Consider the following 13,313-nt stretch of genomic DNA (forward strand, 5'->3'; position numbering starts at 1 on the left):
ACTATCAAGGGCTTGAGCCCTATTGATTCCAGCCATTAGAGCGATTCAGGCCTTCATGGGCCTCTTGTTTTTAAATGATATAATTATCATTCCTTTCATATACTTAGTTGTTAATAGTAGTGTTCATTGCATACCTGTGGACTTATGTCCATAGGATACATGTGAACTCTGGCTATGATCTCTTTGATAAACCACAGGCCTTGGTTGTCAGTGATGTCTGACTTGGTCATTTTTGACTGTCGACAGACCCCCCCCCCCGGCAAAATCCAAGGGAAGTAATAAGCTTTAAAGGGAGATGATTTCTATACCTGCCAAATGATAAATATAAAAAAAAATCAAAGTGGTGCAGTAAGGGCATTGTGTTTCTGACAAACACATCTCTTGTTGGGTCACTAGGTCTATGGTCAAGGTCACTGTGACCTCAAAAAAAAAAATTCTGACAAGCTTTCGCAGCTGTTATGCGGTGCTCTTGTCCCAATTCAAATGGCACAGGCTGTAACAAATAAAAGCAAAAAAAAATCACTGAATGTTAAAGTTGGGCGAACACTTGACATGCTTGCATTAAATTTATGATTTTATGGAGTATATTTGGTAAATGTGGCAATTATGGGCGGACTTTTGGTTAGATTTTTGGGGAAAAACATTGCATTTTGCCATTAGGAAACAGCCAAATATCAGCGGTAATTTGGGCAAAAGAAATCAGTGTGTGCTGACAATAAAGCAGTATAACCTTTGAGTTATTTTTTCAGTTCAATGTGTACGTTAGAAAAGAAACATATTATGAATCTGTTTATAAACAGTAGAGCAGGGGTCAAGAATAAATATAGACAAGTGTTACAATAATATTACTTTGATGAGAATTCTGATTGTATAATCGCAGGATATATCTCGTGTGTTAAGAAAGGCATCTTAATATGTGGACCATAAGTAAACCACCTCTGGTTTTCTGTTACTTTCATAATAAGCTTGTAGACAGACGTTGCTTATTCAAATGTGTAATAATCTGAATAAATGGGGCTTACAGATTTTACGGACATGTCAAAACTGCTTGCCCTCCATTCCCTCTTATGCCTGACATCACAACATTTTGGATACATAAAAAAATTACGGTGAATTCAGGCATAAACTTTCGTCAAACGATTGAATTTCTGGGTGAGCAGACCCACAAAAATCCATTAACATTACTAACGCTTTCCGATTTTGGCATTCCACTTTCGACGAAACGTAAATGAGAAATTGATGCAAATTGCTTTGTAAGCAAAACATGTTTATATCGGAGACCAATTAACGTGTATTGAATTAATTGACAATGAACAAAAGACAGTACGGCGCCGTTCCTAGTTACACTTTTTGCGAAATAAAATGTACACAATACAACACGTGGTCATGAAAACAATGTCATTACGCAGAACTTTCTGACTATTCAACAAAGTGTTAGTGTTTGTGAATCTCCATTTAAGATGCATATAAAGGACTTGTTTGTGCAATGTGTGTAACGTTTTAAATATAAATAATTGTTTAAGAGGGTAACTCATTTAACAGTATTCTAAGACTTCTTTGAAAAGCTATAGTTTGTATAAGATATATATCCTATGGTGTTTAATCTTGCTTTTTGTTACTACATGAAAATATAAAACACATAATAAAATATACATTCTGGATTTTGTTGGTTTAATTATTCAACAATAAATCTCAAAACTATACATACAATATTTATGTGTCAGGGTTTTTTTTGGCCCGATTTTATAGCCCAAATTCGGCTATGTTCCCAATCCCAAAAAGTATACTTTTTTCCCAAAATGTGGCAAAAAATTCCCAATTTCCAAAAAAAAAAAAAAATTTTTTTTTTTTTTTTTTTTTTAAGATAGAAGTCTTATGCGTATTTATCTCAATTTCAATTCAATTACATCTAACAAAGTATTCATGATTTTGTTCTTTTAATTTGAATGATTATAAAGAGTTTATCAAATTTAGTATTTCCCTAATCAGTGGACTTTTCATGTGGAAAAAAATGCTAATGAATTTATTTTCCCAATTTCATGAAAATGCCGATAAAATTCCCAATTCCAAAGCCATGGGCTATCTTCCCAAAAAGTGGGAAAAAAACCCTGTGTGTAACAAAGCTTGTTATTAAGTCACTATACAGATATATTTGTGCCCTTTTTATGGATGTCGCGCGCTAAAGTGCCCTTTTTTGAAATTTTGCACCACGCCCTTTTTCCTTCCTGTATAAAACACTAATTTAGTGTTGAACAAATGATACATGTCTTGGTTTTACAGTCACTGAAAATTATATTTATGCCCCCCTTCGAAGAAGAGGGGGTATATTGCTTTGCACATGTCGGTCTGTCGGTCGGTCCGTGCACCAGGTGGTTTCCGGATGATAACTCGAATGCTTGGGCCTAGGATCATGAAACTTCATAGGTACATTGATCATGACTCGCAGATGACCCCTATTGATTTTGAGGTCACTAGGTCAAAGGTCAAGGTGACCTGAAATAGTAAAATCATTTCCTGATGATAACTCAAAAACGCTTAGGCCTAGGATCATGAAACTTGAAAGGTAGATTGATCATGGCTCGCAGATGACCCCCTATTGATTTTTAGGTCACTAGGTCAAAGGTCAAGGTCACAGTGACCCGAAATAGTAAAATGGTTTCCGGATGTTAACTTAAGAACACTAAGGCCTAGGATCATGAAACTTGATAGGTAGATTGATCATGACTCGCAGATGACCCCTAGTGATTTTCAAGTCACTAGGTCAAAGGTCAAGGTCACAGTGACCCGAAATAGTAAAATGGTTTCCAGATGATAACTCAAGAACGCTTATGCCTAGGATCATGAAACTTCGTAGGTAGATTGATAATGGCTGGCAGATGACCCCTATAGATTTTGAGGTCACTAGGTCAAAGGTCAAGGTCATGGTGACCCGAAATAGTAAAATGGTTTCCGGATGATCATTCAAGAACGCTTATGCCTAGGATCATGAAACTTCATAGGTACATTGATCATGACTCGCAGATGACCCCTATTGATTTTGAGGTCACTAGGTCAAAGGTAAAGTTCACGGTGACCAGAAATAGTAAAATGGTTTCCGGATGATAACTCAAGAACGCTTATGACTAGGATCATGAAACTTCATAGGTACATTGATCATGACTCGCAGATGACCCCTATTGATTTTCAGGTCACTAGGTCAAAGGTCAAGGTGACAGTGACAAAAGCATACTCACACAATGGCTGTCACTACAACGGAGAGCCCATATGGGGGGCATGCATGTTTTACAAACAGCCCTTGTTTTAACTCCTCTTTATCTGCAGGATAAATCTCGCTTTAATGTTCACTGTTGAAAGGCCTATATGTCTACATGATTGTTAAGAAAGGAAAAGAGACTTCTACCAGTTTGCGCTGAATTATGGCTTTGTATGCCCCTGGATCGAATGATCGGTGGTATATTGTTTTTGGCCTGTCGTTCTTTCTGTCTGTCATTGTGTCATTCTGTCCCAAAACTTTAACCTTACAGTAAAGTTTTGCAATAACTTTTGAAATATTAAACATAGCAACTTGATATTTGGCATGCACGTGTATCTTATGGAGCTGCACCTTTTGAGTGGTGAAAGGTCAAGGTCATCCTTCAAGGTCAAAGGTCAAAATAAAAAAGCAGCCCATAAGGGGGCATTGTGTTTCTGACAAACACATCTCTTGTTGTTTTTTTTGTGGACTGTAGAATATACATTTGATTTTATATGTGTCCATAAGTGTGTTGTGGTGGCCTCAGTGACTGTGACAGATTTCTAGTCATTGTTTGATGATTATAATACATGTAACATATATCTCTTGATTTACAAGGTTTACAGTCAACACATACCTTGCTCAACTTTTTTTTATTATGGTCGACTTGCACTTTAGGCAACTTGTACTGTGGTCAACTCGTACCTTATTCAAACTGTTTATTTGGTAATGAGTTCTTTAATAGTAATTTTTGCATGCACACAAATAAGGAACACCGCGGTAAGGAAAGTACTTTGGCCTTTCAGGCATTTAAATTGTCTGCAGATTTTACCTCTTAAACATTTTTCCTTGTAGACAATCGCGGAGATAGGGGTGGTAATCATGGCAGAAATAGGGGTGGTAATTTTGGCGGAAATCAGCGTGGAAATCGTGGTATGCCTAAGAATAGGAGTGACCAACAGCATTTTGAAAACCAGCCACTTACCCGTTCTTCCAGTAATATGAGTATCAACAGCATTCAGTCAGAGCCAGGAGGTAACAGAGGAGGAAGGTCAAACAGAGGTGCTTATCGTAGCAATGGTGACAGATCTAGTGGAGATCATAGACGTCCACAGAATGATAAACATAGTACAAATTCTATGAATAGCTTTTCAAGCGTGTCAGATGTTTCCAAGTCAGAAGATGGAGCCAGACCCAAAGAATATGCTGACAAAACAAGAAGAACAAATAGCAACAGACAAAGAGGGAGACACTCAGATAGTGGCAGAGCCCATAATAAAGAAAAGCTGAACAATACATTGGAAGGAAAGATGGACACATCTTGTTATAAACCTGATGGAGATAGAGAAAATGTTCCCAAACAAAGACAGTATGAAGAGTTTGCAAACAATGGCAATAATCGTGCACAAATTGAAAGAGGTACCAATAACAGAACAATAAGAGGTAGAGGAATCAATGGAGAAAATGGAAGGTTTGGGTCCAGAAGAAGAGGAGGAAGAGGTCCAAGAAGAGGCTTTGGATATGGCAGAGGTGGAGGCTATATGGGGATTATAAAGAAAGAAGACGATGAAGCGAGTCAGACTGGTTCAGATACAGGTAGCTCCTTCAGCGATGTTTCGTCAGTGGTAAATGATGCTGACCAACACAATTTTGTACAACAACGGATTTCAGATTTTCTAAATCGGCTAGGTGGAATAAATAGAAGGTCTTTAAGAGGAAGAGGAATTCAAAATAGAGGTCATTTTGGATTTAGAGGTGTAGGTAGATTTAATAAGCGTAATTATGATGGCCAAAGAAATGCAAATAGTTTGATTGGTTCAGATAATGAAAACAGTAGTACTGTTGGTTCAGAAAATGGTGATGACAGAGTAAGAAGAGAAAGAAGACTGTATGGTCCAGAGAGGAGAAAAATTAATAGAGGTAGATCTAGAGGTAGAGGTAGGGGAAAGTTTGATCCACATAATAGGAGACAGGAAAGTGTTGACAGGAGTGATTCAGAAAAAGAAGATGTTGAACATCAGAACAAACTGGATAGTGAAGATGCCTCTGAAGATGAAAGTAAGAAAAATGTAAATGATGTTGAAAGCAATGGGAAGGTTAAGAGAAGACGGCATAGAAAGCGTAGAGATAAAAGTAAACAAAAATGTGCTGATGATTGTGGAACAGTGGAAAATGTAACTGATGTTGGTTTTTCAACTTTTGAGTCTGCCACAGAATCAAATGATGCAAAAGTTATTAATGATAACCATCTTGATGCTCTTCCTCTTCAAACTTTGCAGAACAGACGCAAGCGTTACAAAATGAAACTGAGTGAAATTCAAAAGGAAGGCGCTAATCATGATGAAATACAGAATAAACGAGAACAGATAAAAGCTATTGACGATGAAATACAAAAAAGACGCAACATCGATGGGGTTGAAAAGGAAACACAAATAACCTGTGAACCAAATGTCAATCATGATGACTCTGAAACTGAAACTGAAAGTGAAGAAAGCTCTTCAAGTGACACGCATATACCTCTTCACCGAAGAGTTAAATCTTTCAGAACAGGAAAAGGAAGGATGTCTTTTAATCCAAGTGCAGGAAAGAAAAAAAATAAGAATTCAAATTTTGTAGCTGAAAAAAATAGTGTCTCTAGTAGCGTTGAAACAAAAATAAATAAGGACTCTGTGCAAAAAAGTGAACATGAATCAAATGCAAAACAACTTGAACGAAATAAATCAATGGAAGATGCAAGGAGAATTGCTAAAAGTAGTGAAATAAAGATTAAATCAGATGATTTAAAGGATGTATTGAGTAAACTGGATCAGCTTATTTTCAGTGATCCAAAAGTGACCTCTGTTGAAAATCCAGAAGCAAATAGGAAATTTAAAGCAAAACAAGAACCTATGCCGTCAAATGCTGGGAAAAATAGTAATGATGAAGAAAACAGAAAACCAAGGAAGGAGAAAGATGATTCCGAAAACAAAACCCTGTCTGGCATTAGAAAAAGTCCTATTGCAACAGAGGTTTTTTCATTTTTGGTTAAACATATGGATGGGTTTGGAGATCCAAATGACCTAAAACGTGAAAGTGGCATGTTTGAAACAGAGTTCAATGTGGAACCCTATTTCCGTGCACAGAGAAACTTCTTTGTAACTTTGGAACGAGATCAGCATGTCACTCATGTGTTTGCTTTTATGCAAAACATGTCTTACTGCACTAATTATTATCGAGCAGAAGGGTGCTTAAAGGCTGATTGCAACAGGTATCATGTATGTAAAGATATGGTTAGTGGAAATTGCCGCTTTGGATCTAGGTGCAAGCATAGCCATAATTTTCTTGATGAATGGAATGGAAAAATTACAAAAGACCTGGGTCTTACAGGTAGATTCAATAATAAAGAAATTAAAACTATTTTGTCTTGCCGTCAACCACATGTTTGTGAAGATTGGCCTTTGGAAAGCAGCTGTACCAATGAATATTGCTCAAAGCTGCACGTTTGTCCAAGGTTTATCATCGGAAAATGTGTGGAAACTGAATCCTGTTCCCTTGGGCATGACTTTTGGTCTCAGCATAACAATCCAATTATTACTGCCTACAAAATGGCGAAGTGGCAGCCAAATATAGTGAGAAGATTGGTGTATATAAATAGGAACCTCACAGTGGAAAGAAAAGTCAAGGAATGTCCCGCAGTATCTGTTCCTGTTGTGAAAGAAGAACCATTCAAATTGGTAGAAGAGCCGTTTGATATTGAGTCTTACCCTGAAGAGGCTGTGGCTACTGAGAGAACGTTATATGAACGAGACAGAGTGCCCAAAGTATGTGAAAAGGCGATCCAAAACAGACTGCTTGTGATGGGTAAGAAAATGTGTTTTTTTCATACGAGTTTAATCTTAAGACTTCAATACTGTGCCAAAGCAAATAGACTAACCTTATTTAATGTGACAGTTTTACATTTTTATGCAAATCATTATGGTATTTTTATATGAAATAATATTTGACTATAACTTGTGGCTTTTAATGGACAATATGCTCATACTTGCCTAGTAATAAATTGTGTTATCTGCAGATGATGCCTCCAGCAAGTTTCTCTGCATTGAGCATATCCATGGTAGCTGTTACGAGGGTAACTGCACAAGACTCCATAGCGATGAGCCTTTGCCATACTTGTGGCAGGTTAATCTGTTTGGAGACTGGGTCACAGTTCCTGATTCTGAAAGCGTTGAACAGTATTTCTGTAGGAACATCTCACACTCTGACTCTTGCATTTTGGTATGTTGTTATTAAATTTGATTGTCTTATTGTCCACCAGTAATTCATTTCAGTTGACTGTTCAATTTAGAATATTGTTTGGTAATTTTGGACGTAACATTTCTTTGATATTATATGAAATAATTTATCTTTAGTTTAAATGTTTTCAATTTAGCTTGATTGCGTCAAAAACCTTAGGCTTCTTTAGACATGCTATTGTTAATTGACTTGCACAATAATTTAAGAGTTCTTAAGAGGAGTTACTCAGAATGCTTTCCGAGTGGGAATGGAATTTAGAATCTTCAGATTCAGAAGAGGACACCGCAAAGTAAGAGTGTTAAGCATGACTCTGTTGTATCTACTTGAAGTGTCTGTATCAGTTGAGTTTGTTTTACTTTCAATCTTCTAGACATATGCAGAGAAGCCTGCACATTGCAAAATAGAGTTTGGACAACAGTTCACTGCATCTTTAAGCTTTCACCTTGGAAATCAGAGAACAGATGCCAGACGTTTGACCACTGTGTCCTTCAAGGAAGCCGGGGATATATCAGACAGCTATGTTACCCAGTGGCGTTGGTACTGGTCGGACAATGACGGGCAATGGAAACTGTTTGAACCTGTAAGTATGCATTCTAAAAGGTTTTAAATCTAAGAACTCTCATTTGATACACTGATAATAGAGTAACTCATCTTGTGAGGCAGTGTCTGTTGCATATGAAATGCCACCCTATATTTTTAATCCTTAACCACTTAGATGCGTATTTTTATGCATTTTTAGTCCCTTAGAAAGTTATATTTAATTTAAGACCTTTCTTAATAGATTCGAGTTTTTAAGGATTCATTTCCAAACCTTAGATACTGATGAACAGTAAACAGCATAAAATCTGAACAGACTGTGAGCTACTTGCAGGCTGTTCTGGTTTTATGCTTGTGGCAAAAGCCATTTTCACTTTGCTGCTTTTGGGGGGAAGGGTTAAATGAAATATTTGTTCTTTGTGCTCATTTGTCATTTTTGTGGTTTTCAGTAGTCCTCCTTATCATCATCTGTTGCCAACATTCTGTTCACCTTCAGAATATTTACAAGAATTATATTTGGGTGATCCTGTTTTCCAATTTAAACGTTGTCCTGTCTGCTGCAACAGACACATTTTTTTCTGAATAGATTGATAACATTAACCTGGCACTTGCAAACAGCATTGGCACGTATTATGCACTTACATAACTTACATGTAGGTATTTTGCTTTGTTTCAATTCTGTTTTGTTTCTGCATATTCTGCAACCGTATATTTAGGAACGCTTCAATAAATGCAAGATTATTTTGCAAGCTACATTGAATGCAGAGCCTTCATAATTCGCCCCCTTGAGGTACCATGTGACATTGAAATTAGAAGGCACATGGTACCTTTTTGCTCCTATTGCGCTATACTTTAAAAATTTATTGTTCAGGGGTCCTTAAAGTACTCTTTTAAAACTATTGCCCTTTTGCCAAAACTGGCCAAACCACAGTCTTGGAAGGTCACATGGTTACAACCTGTAATGTCATTTTTGAAAAATTTCTTAAAAAATTTTTTTGGTGTTTCTTTGACATTTTATTTTTTGTTTTGCATTTGGGGTAAAAAAGAAACCTACAGTGTCCAGCAAAAGAGAGATCAAGATTTAAACACATCGGAAATGAAACATTTATGGTCACACCATTAAAACATTGCATTTAACCATCAAACCAGCCATTTCTTCGTTTAATTTATCTTAAATTTCCAATTTAATGGAAACCAGGCTGAACCCCAAAGCAGTTAAAATAAATAAAAATTCCACAAAATGTTTTATATCTATAGGACTCCCTTCAACATACCTTAGAGGCAAAATATCTAGCCAAACAACCCACCTACCTGTATTCTCGAGAGAACTACAAGTGGAAGTATATGATGGACTTTGCTGCCATGACACAGAGAAATATGGACACAACTGTTGTTAGAGAACTCAGACGTCGTCCACTGTTTGTGTCGTATCGAGATGTTCAAGATAATAAAACGTAAACATTTGTATCATACATCTGCTTGTAGTGATTTATTATAAGGAGTTAGTGTTAAAGAAGTATACTGATTCAAACATCGTTTTTTGTGTGCAGATTTAATAGTTTCTTTGTAAACTCTTGATTGAGATTGTGTGTAATTTTTTAGCTTACCTGAGATTGCCTTTTGTCTGCCAAGCGTTGCCTGTCGTTCTCAGAAAAATTTACCTTGCTAACACTATAGAGGCCATGTTAATTGTCCAATCTTCATTAAACATGTGCTATGTGCCCAATAATATCTTGGATGAGTTGAAAAATGGTTCTGGTTGGTTGAAAAACACTGCTGCCAGGAGATGTGGCAGTTATCCTTATGTGGCTATAGTAAAACCTTGTTAACACTCTAGAAGTCACATTTCATTGTCCAATCTTCATGAAACTTAGTCACAAGAAGTTCTAATTATATCTTGGATAAGTTTGAAAATGGTTCCGGTCTGTTGAAACACATGGTAGCCTGGGAGCGGGACAGTTTTCCTTATATGGCTATAGTGAAAACTTGTTGACCCTATGTAAGCCACATTTATTGGCCAATCTTCATAAAACTTGGTCCGAGCATTTCTCCCAAAGAAATGCTCGGATAAGATTGAAACTGGGTCATGTGAGCTCAGAAACTAGCTTACTAGTTCAAATAAAAAATAAACATCTGAATACTCTAGAAGTCACATTTTTGGTCTAATCTTCGTGAATCAGATTGCGCTTTTTTAGAATTATCAAGTTCTTTTGGGTCTCTGGTTAGCGCTCTATTTTCAAGATTAAAAGTTAATTGATAAAATTGTGCTTTCTTGTACTTATATATGATGTTGAACTTTATTGACTCATAGTAATTATTCCCCCTCCCCCCCATCAAAGACGAAGGGATGTATTGTTTTGCTGTATGTCGGTCTGTCGGTAGACCAGTTTGTTTCAGGTTAATAATTTGTAAACAAAGTGACCAATTGGCTTGCTACTTCCCATGTGCATTAGCCTTTGCCAGTAGATGACACCTTTTGGAATTGGGGTCACCAGGTCAAAGTCACTGTCACACTAAGAATGAAAATTGTTTCCGATCAATAACTTGAACGACGGGACTGATTGGCTTGATTCTGTCAATGTGAATTGGCAATAGACAATAGATTGTCCCTATTAAAATTGGGGTCACTTGGTTAAAGGTCAAGGTCACTTTCACACTAAGTGACATCACTATTTTTATGTCCTCCACCACTATAGTGGGGGACATATTGTTTTTGCCCTGTCTGTTGGTTTGTTTGTGTGTTTGTTTGTTTGTCCCAACTTTAACATTTGCAATAACTTTTGCAATATTGAAGATAGCAACTTGATATTTGGCATGCATGTGTATCTCATGGAGCTGCACATTTTGAGTGGTGAAAGGTCAAGGTCATCCTTCAATATCAAAGGTCAAATATCAGGGCCCTCAATCCATTTTAGGGGAAGCGGGTCGCTACCCATAGCAGGGGGAATTTTTGTAGCGTTTCCCTTTTTGGGGGATTTTTAACTTACTTTCTAATTATTACATTTGTACATGTTTGCACTATATTTATTGGTTATTATTATAATTTAGTATGTTTGACACTATTAAATTAAAAAAGAATTGAGATATAGTAATCATGAGACATCTATCTATAAAAAAAATTATATTTTTTTTATATTTTTTTTTTTTAGGGGGAATTTTTCCCCCCAAAAAGGGAAAAAAGTATACTTTTCAGGGGGGGGGGTGCGGCCGAATTTCGGCTGTGGATTTGACAGATTGAGGGCCCTGAATATATAGCTTCAAAGCGGCGCAAAAGGGGACATAGTGTTTCTGACAAACACATATCTTGTTAATAATAATATTCTCAACCCATTTATTATAACAATGGTTTAACAGAAAGGCATAATTCTGTGTAAACAAATAAACTTACTTAAGTAGCTAAGTCACACTATTATGATAAGATTTACTCCTTTGGTCAGTTTTGTCGCAAAAAATCCTTTGTCAAGGCCCTGATTTGGGGGGCATCTGTTTCCGACTGCTGAGCTATTGTTGGTAACTTGTGCTTATTGCAGATATGAATTAACAAGATCATGAGAGCCATTTTCCCCTCAATTTGTGCTGGATCCTAAATCGCTTAGAAAACCCCTAGGTCCACTCAATAAGAAGAAATGTTGGCAGTTATTGTTAAAGAGTTTATATACCCATGATTGTTATTTATAAATGAACTTTAAATTTCTAAAATATCAAATAAATTTTCAGACCTCCTTGTCTAGCGCCTCCCCAAGTGATTGAAGTTGAGCTTCCACCCTCCTGGGTTCCATGGGACGTGGCTCACCCTTTTGAACTTGTCCCCCTCTCTGACAGGGACACGGAGTTCATTGAGGTAATCTGATATGGCCCACTTAAGATAGAGGTGGTTGGGGATGTTGATCATATTAATATTTCCTCGCCCCTCTGTTGGATTTGTGTGTAGTATGTTCCTATTATATTAGAATATTTGTTTTGTCAAAGTTATGAAAATTGTGAATTGATAGTGTTTCAGTGAATTGGCCACACGCCCAACACCTGTGAGCTGGAGTGATTAAAATACCTTTATTAACCAGCAAATGAAATTGCACAAATGCACACCTAGATGTTTCTTAATGATGGTACTTTTGTCGAGAAATATTATGGGCCTTAGCAATTTTATGGGCCCCTTCAAAGAAATGTATATTGTTTGTGTGTCCGTCAGTTGGATTAGAAGTCTTTATGAGGTCTGAAAGTTTGTGAATTTTACTTAATATCCAATATGTGGTGTAATTATAAGAAATGAATAGTATTTTCTGAATGTCTTTGGCAAATATACATGCTGGAAATTACACAGAAATTACGACGTTTAAGATAAATGAGGCATAATTTTCAAGACTATCCATGCTTAGATGAAATGCAGATTAATGATATTTTATCCCAATTTATCATTTGGATTTGCATTTATTATGCTCCCCGAAATATTTTGTATATATATATATATTTCGGGGAGCATAATAAATGCAAATCCAAATGATAAATATTTCGGGGAGCATATAGTTGCCAGTTTGTAGTTCCTTACTTCCTTACATCCTTACTTCCTTCAGTCACACTTTTGTTACCGTTTCTCATAGCATTTTCAATACTTTACCGATCTCTTTTATATTTGGCATGTAAAGTACCTTGCATGGACCTCTACCCTTTGATGAGGTTTGAGGTCACTGGAGTCAAGGTCACCGAGGCTAATAATATACTTTCCGTCACACTTTTGTTACCGTTTCTCATAACACCTTCAATACTTTACCGATCTCTTTCATATTTGGCATGTAGGTACCTTGCATGGACTTCTACCTTTTGATGAGGTTTGAGGTCACGGGGGTCAAGGTCAAGGTCACCGAGGCTTATTATATACTTTTTCCGTCACATTTTTGTTACAGTTTCTCATAGCACCTTCAATACTTTACCGATCTCTTTCATATTTGGCATGTAGGTAGGTACCTTGCATGGACCTCTACCTTTTGATGAGGTTAAAGGTCACCGGGGTCAAGGTCACCGAGGCTAATAATAGATTTTTCCGTCTCACTTTTGTTACAGTTTCTCATAGCACCTTCAATACTTTACCGATCTCTTTCATATTTGGCTTGTAGGTACCTTGCATAGACCTCTACCTTTTGATGAGGTTTGAGGTCACTGGGATCAAGGTCACCGAGGCTAATAATAGATTTTTCGGTCACACTTTTGTTGCAGTTTCTCATAGCACCTTCAATACTTTACCGATCTCTTTCATATTTGGCATGTAGGTACCTTG

The 13,313-nt window shown here is 36.8% G+C and overlaps 2 protein-coding genes across 3 annotated transcripts in view; one reads left to right on the forward strand and one right to left on the reverse strand.

The window, feature by feature from the left end:
* Nucleotides 1–13,313, reverse strand: part of LOC127881997 (polyamine-transporting ATPase 13A3-like) — a 563,467-nt gene that overhangs the window by 90,582 nt on the left and 459,572 nt on the right. The window lies entirely within an intron of this gene.
* Nucleotides 1–13,313, forward strand: part of LOC127881993 (uncharacterized) — a 68,600-nt gene that overhangs the window by 33,597 nt on the left and 21,690 nt on the right. For both annotated transcript variants that reach the window (XR_008050370.1, XM_052430327.1), the window contains exons 4-8: nt 4,088–7,072; nt 7,284–7,486; nt 7,875–8,084; nt 9,299–9,495; nt 11,759–11,882. Coding sequence is in view for 1 of the 2 variants with exons in the window: in XM_052430327.1 (XP_052286287.1) it covers nt 4,088–7,072; nt 7,284–7,486; nt 7,875–8,084; nt 9,299–9,495; nt 11,759–11,882 (3,719 nt within the window). In the remaining variant the exon portion in view is untranslated. The remainder of the gene's footprint in view (nt 1–4,087; nt 7,073–7,283; nt 7,487–7,874; nt 8,085–9,298; nt 9,496–11,758; nt 11,883–13,313) is intronic.

This window comes from Dreissena polymorpha, chromosome 5 (genome assembly GCF_020536995.1).
Source record: "Dreissena polymorpha isolate Duluth1 chromosome 5, UMN_Dpol_1.0, whole genome shotgun sequence".
Lineage (NCBI taxonomy): Eukaryota > Metazoa > Mollusca > Bivalvia > Myida > Dreissenidae > Dreissena > Dreissena polymorpha.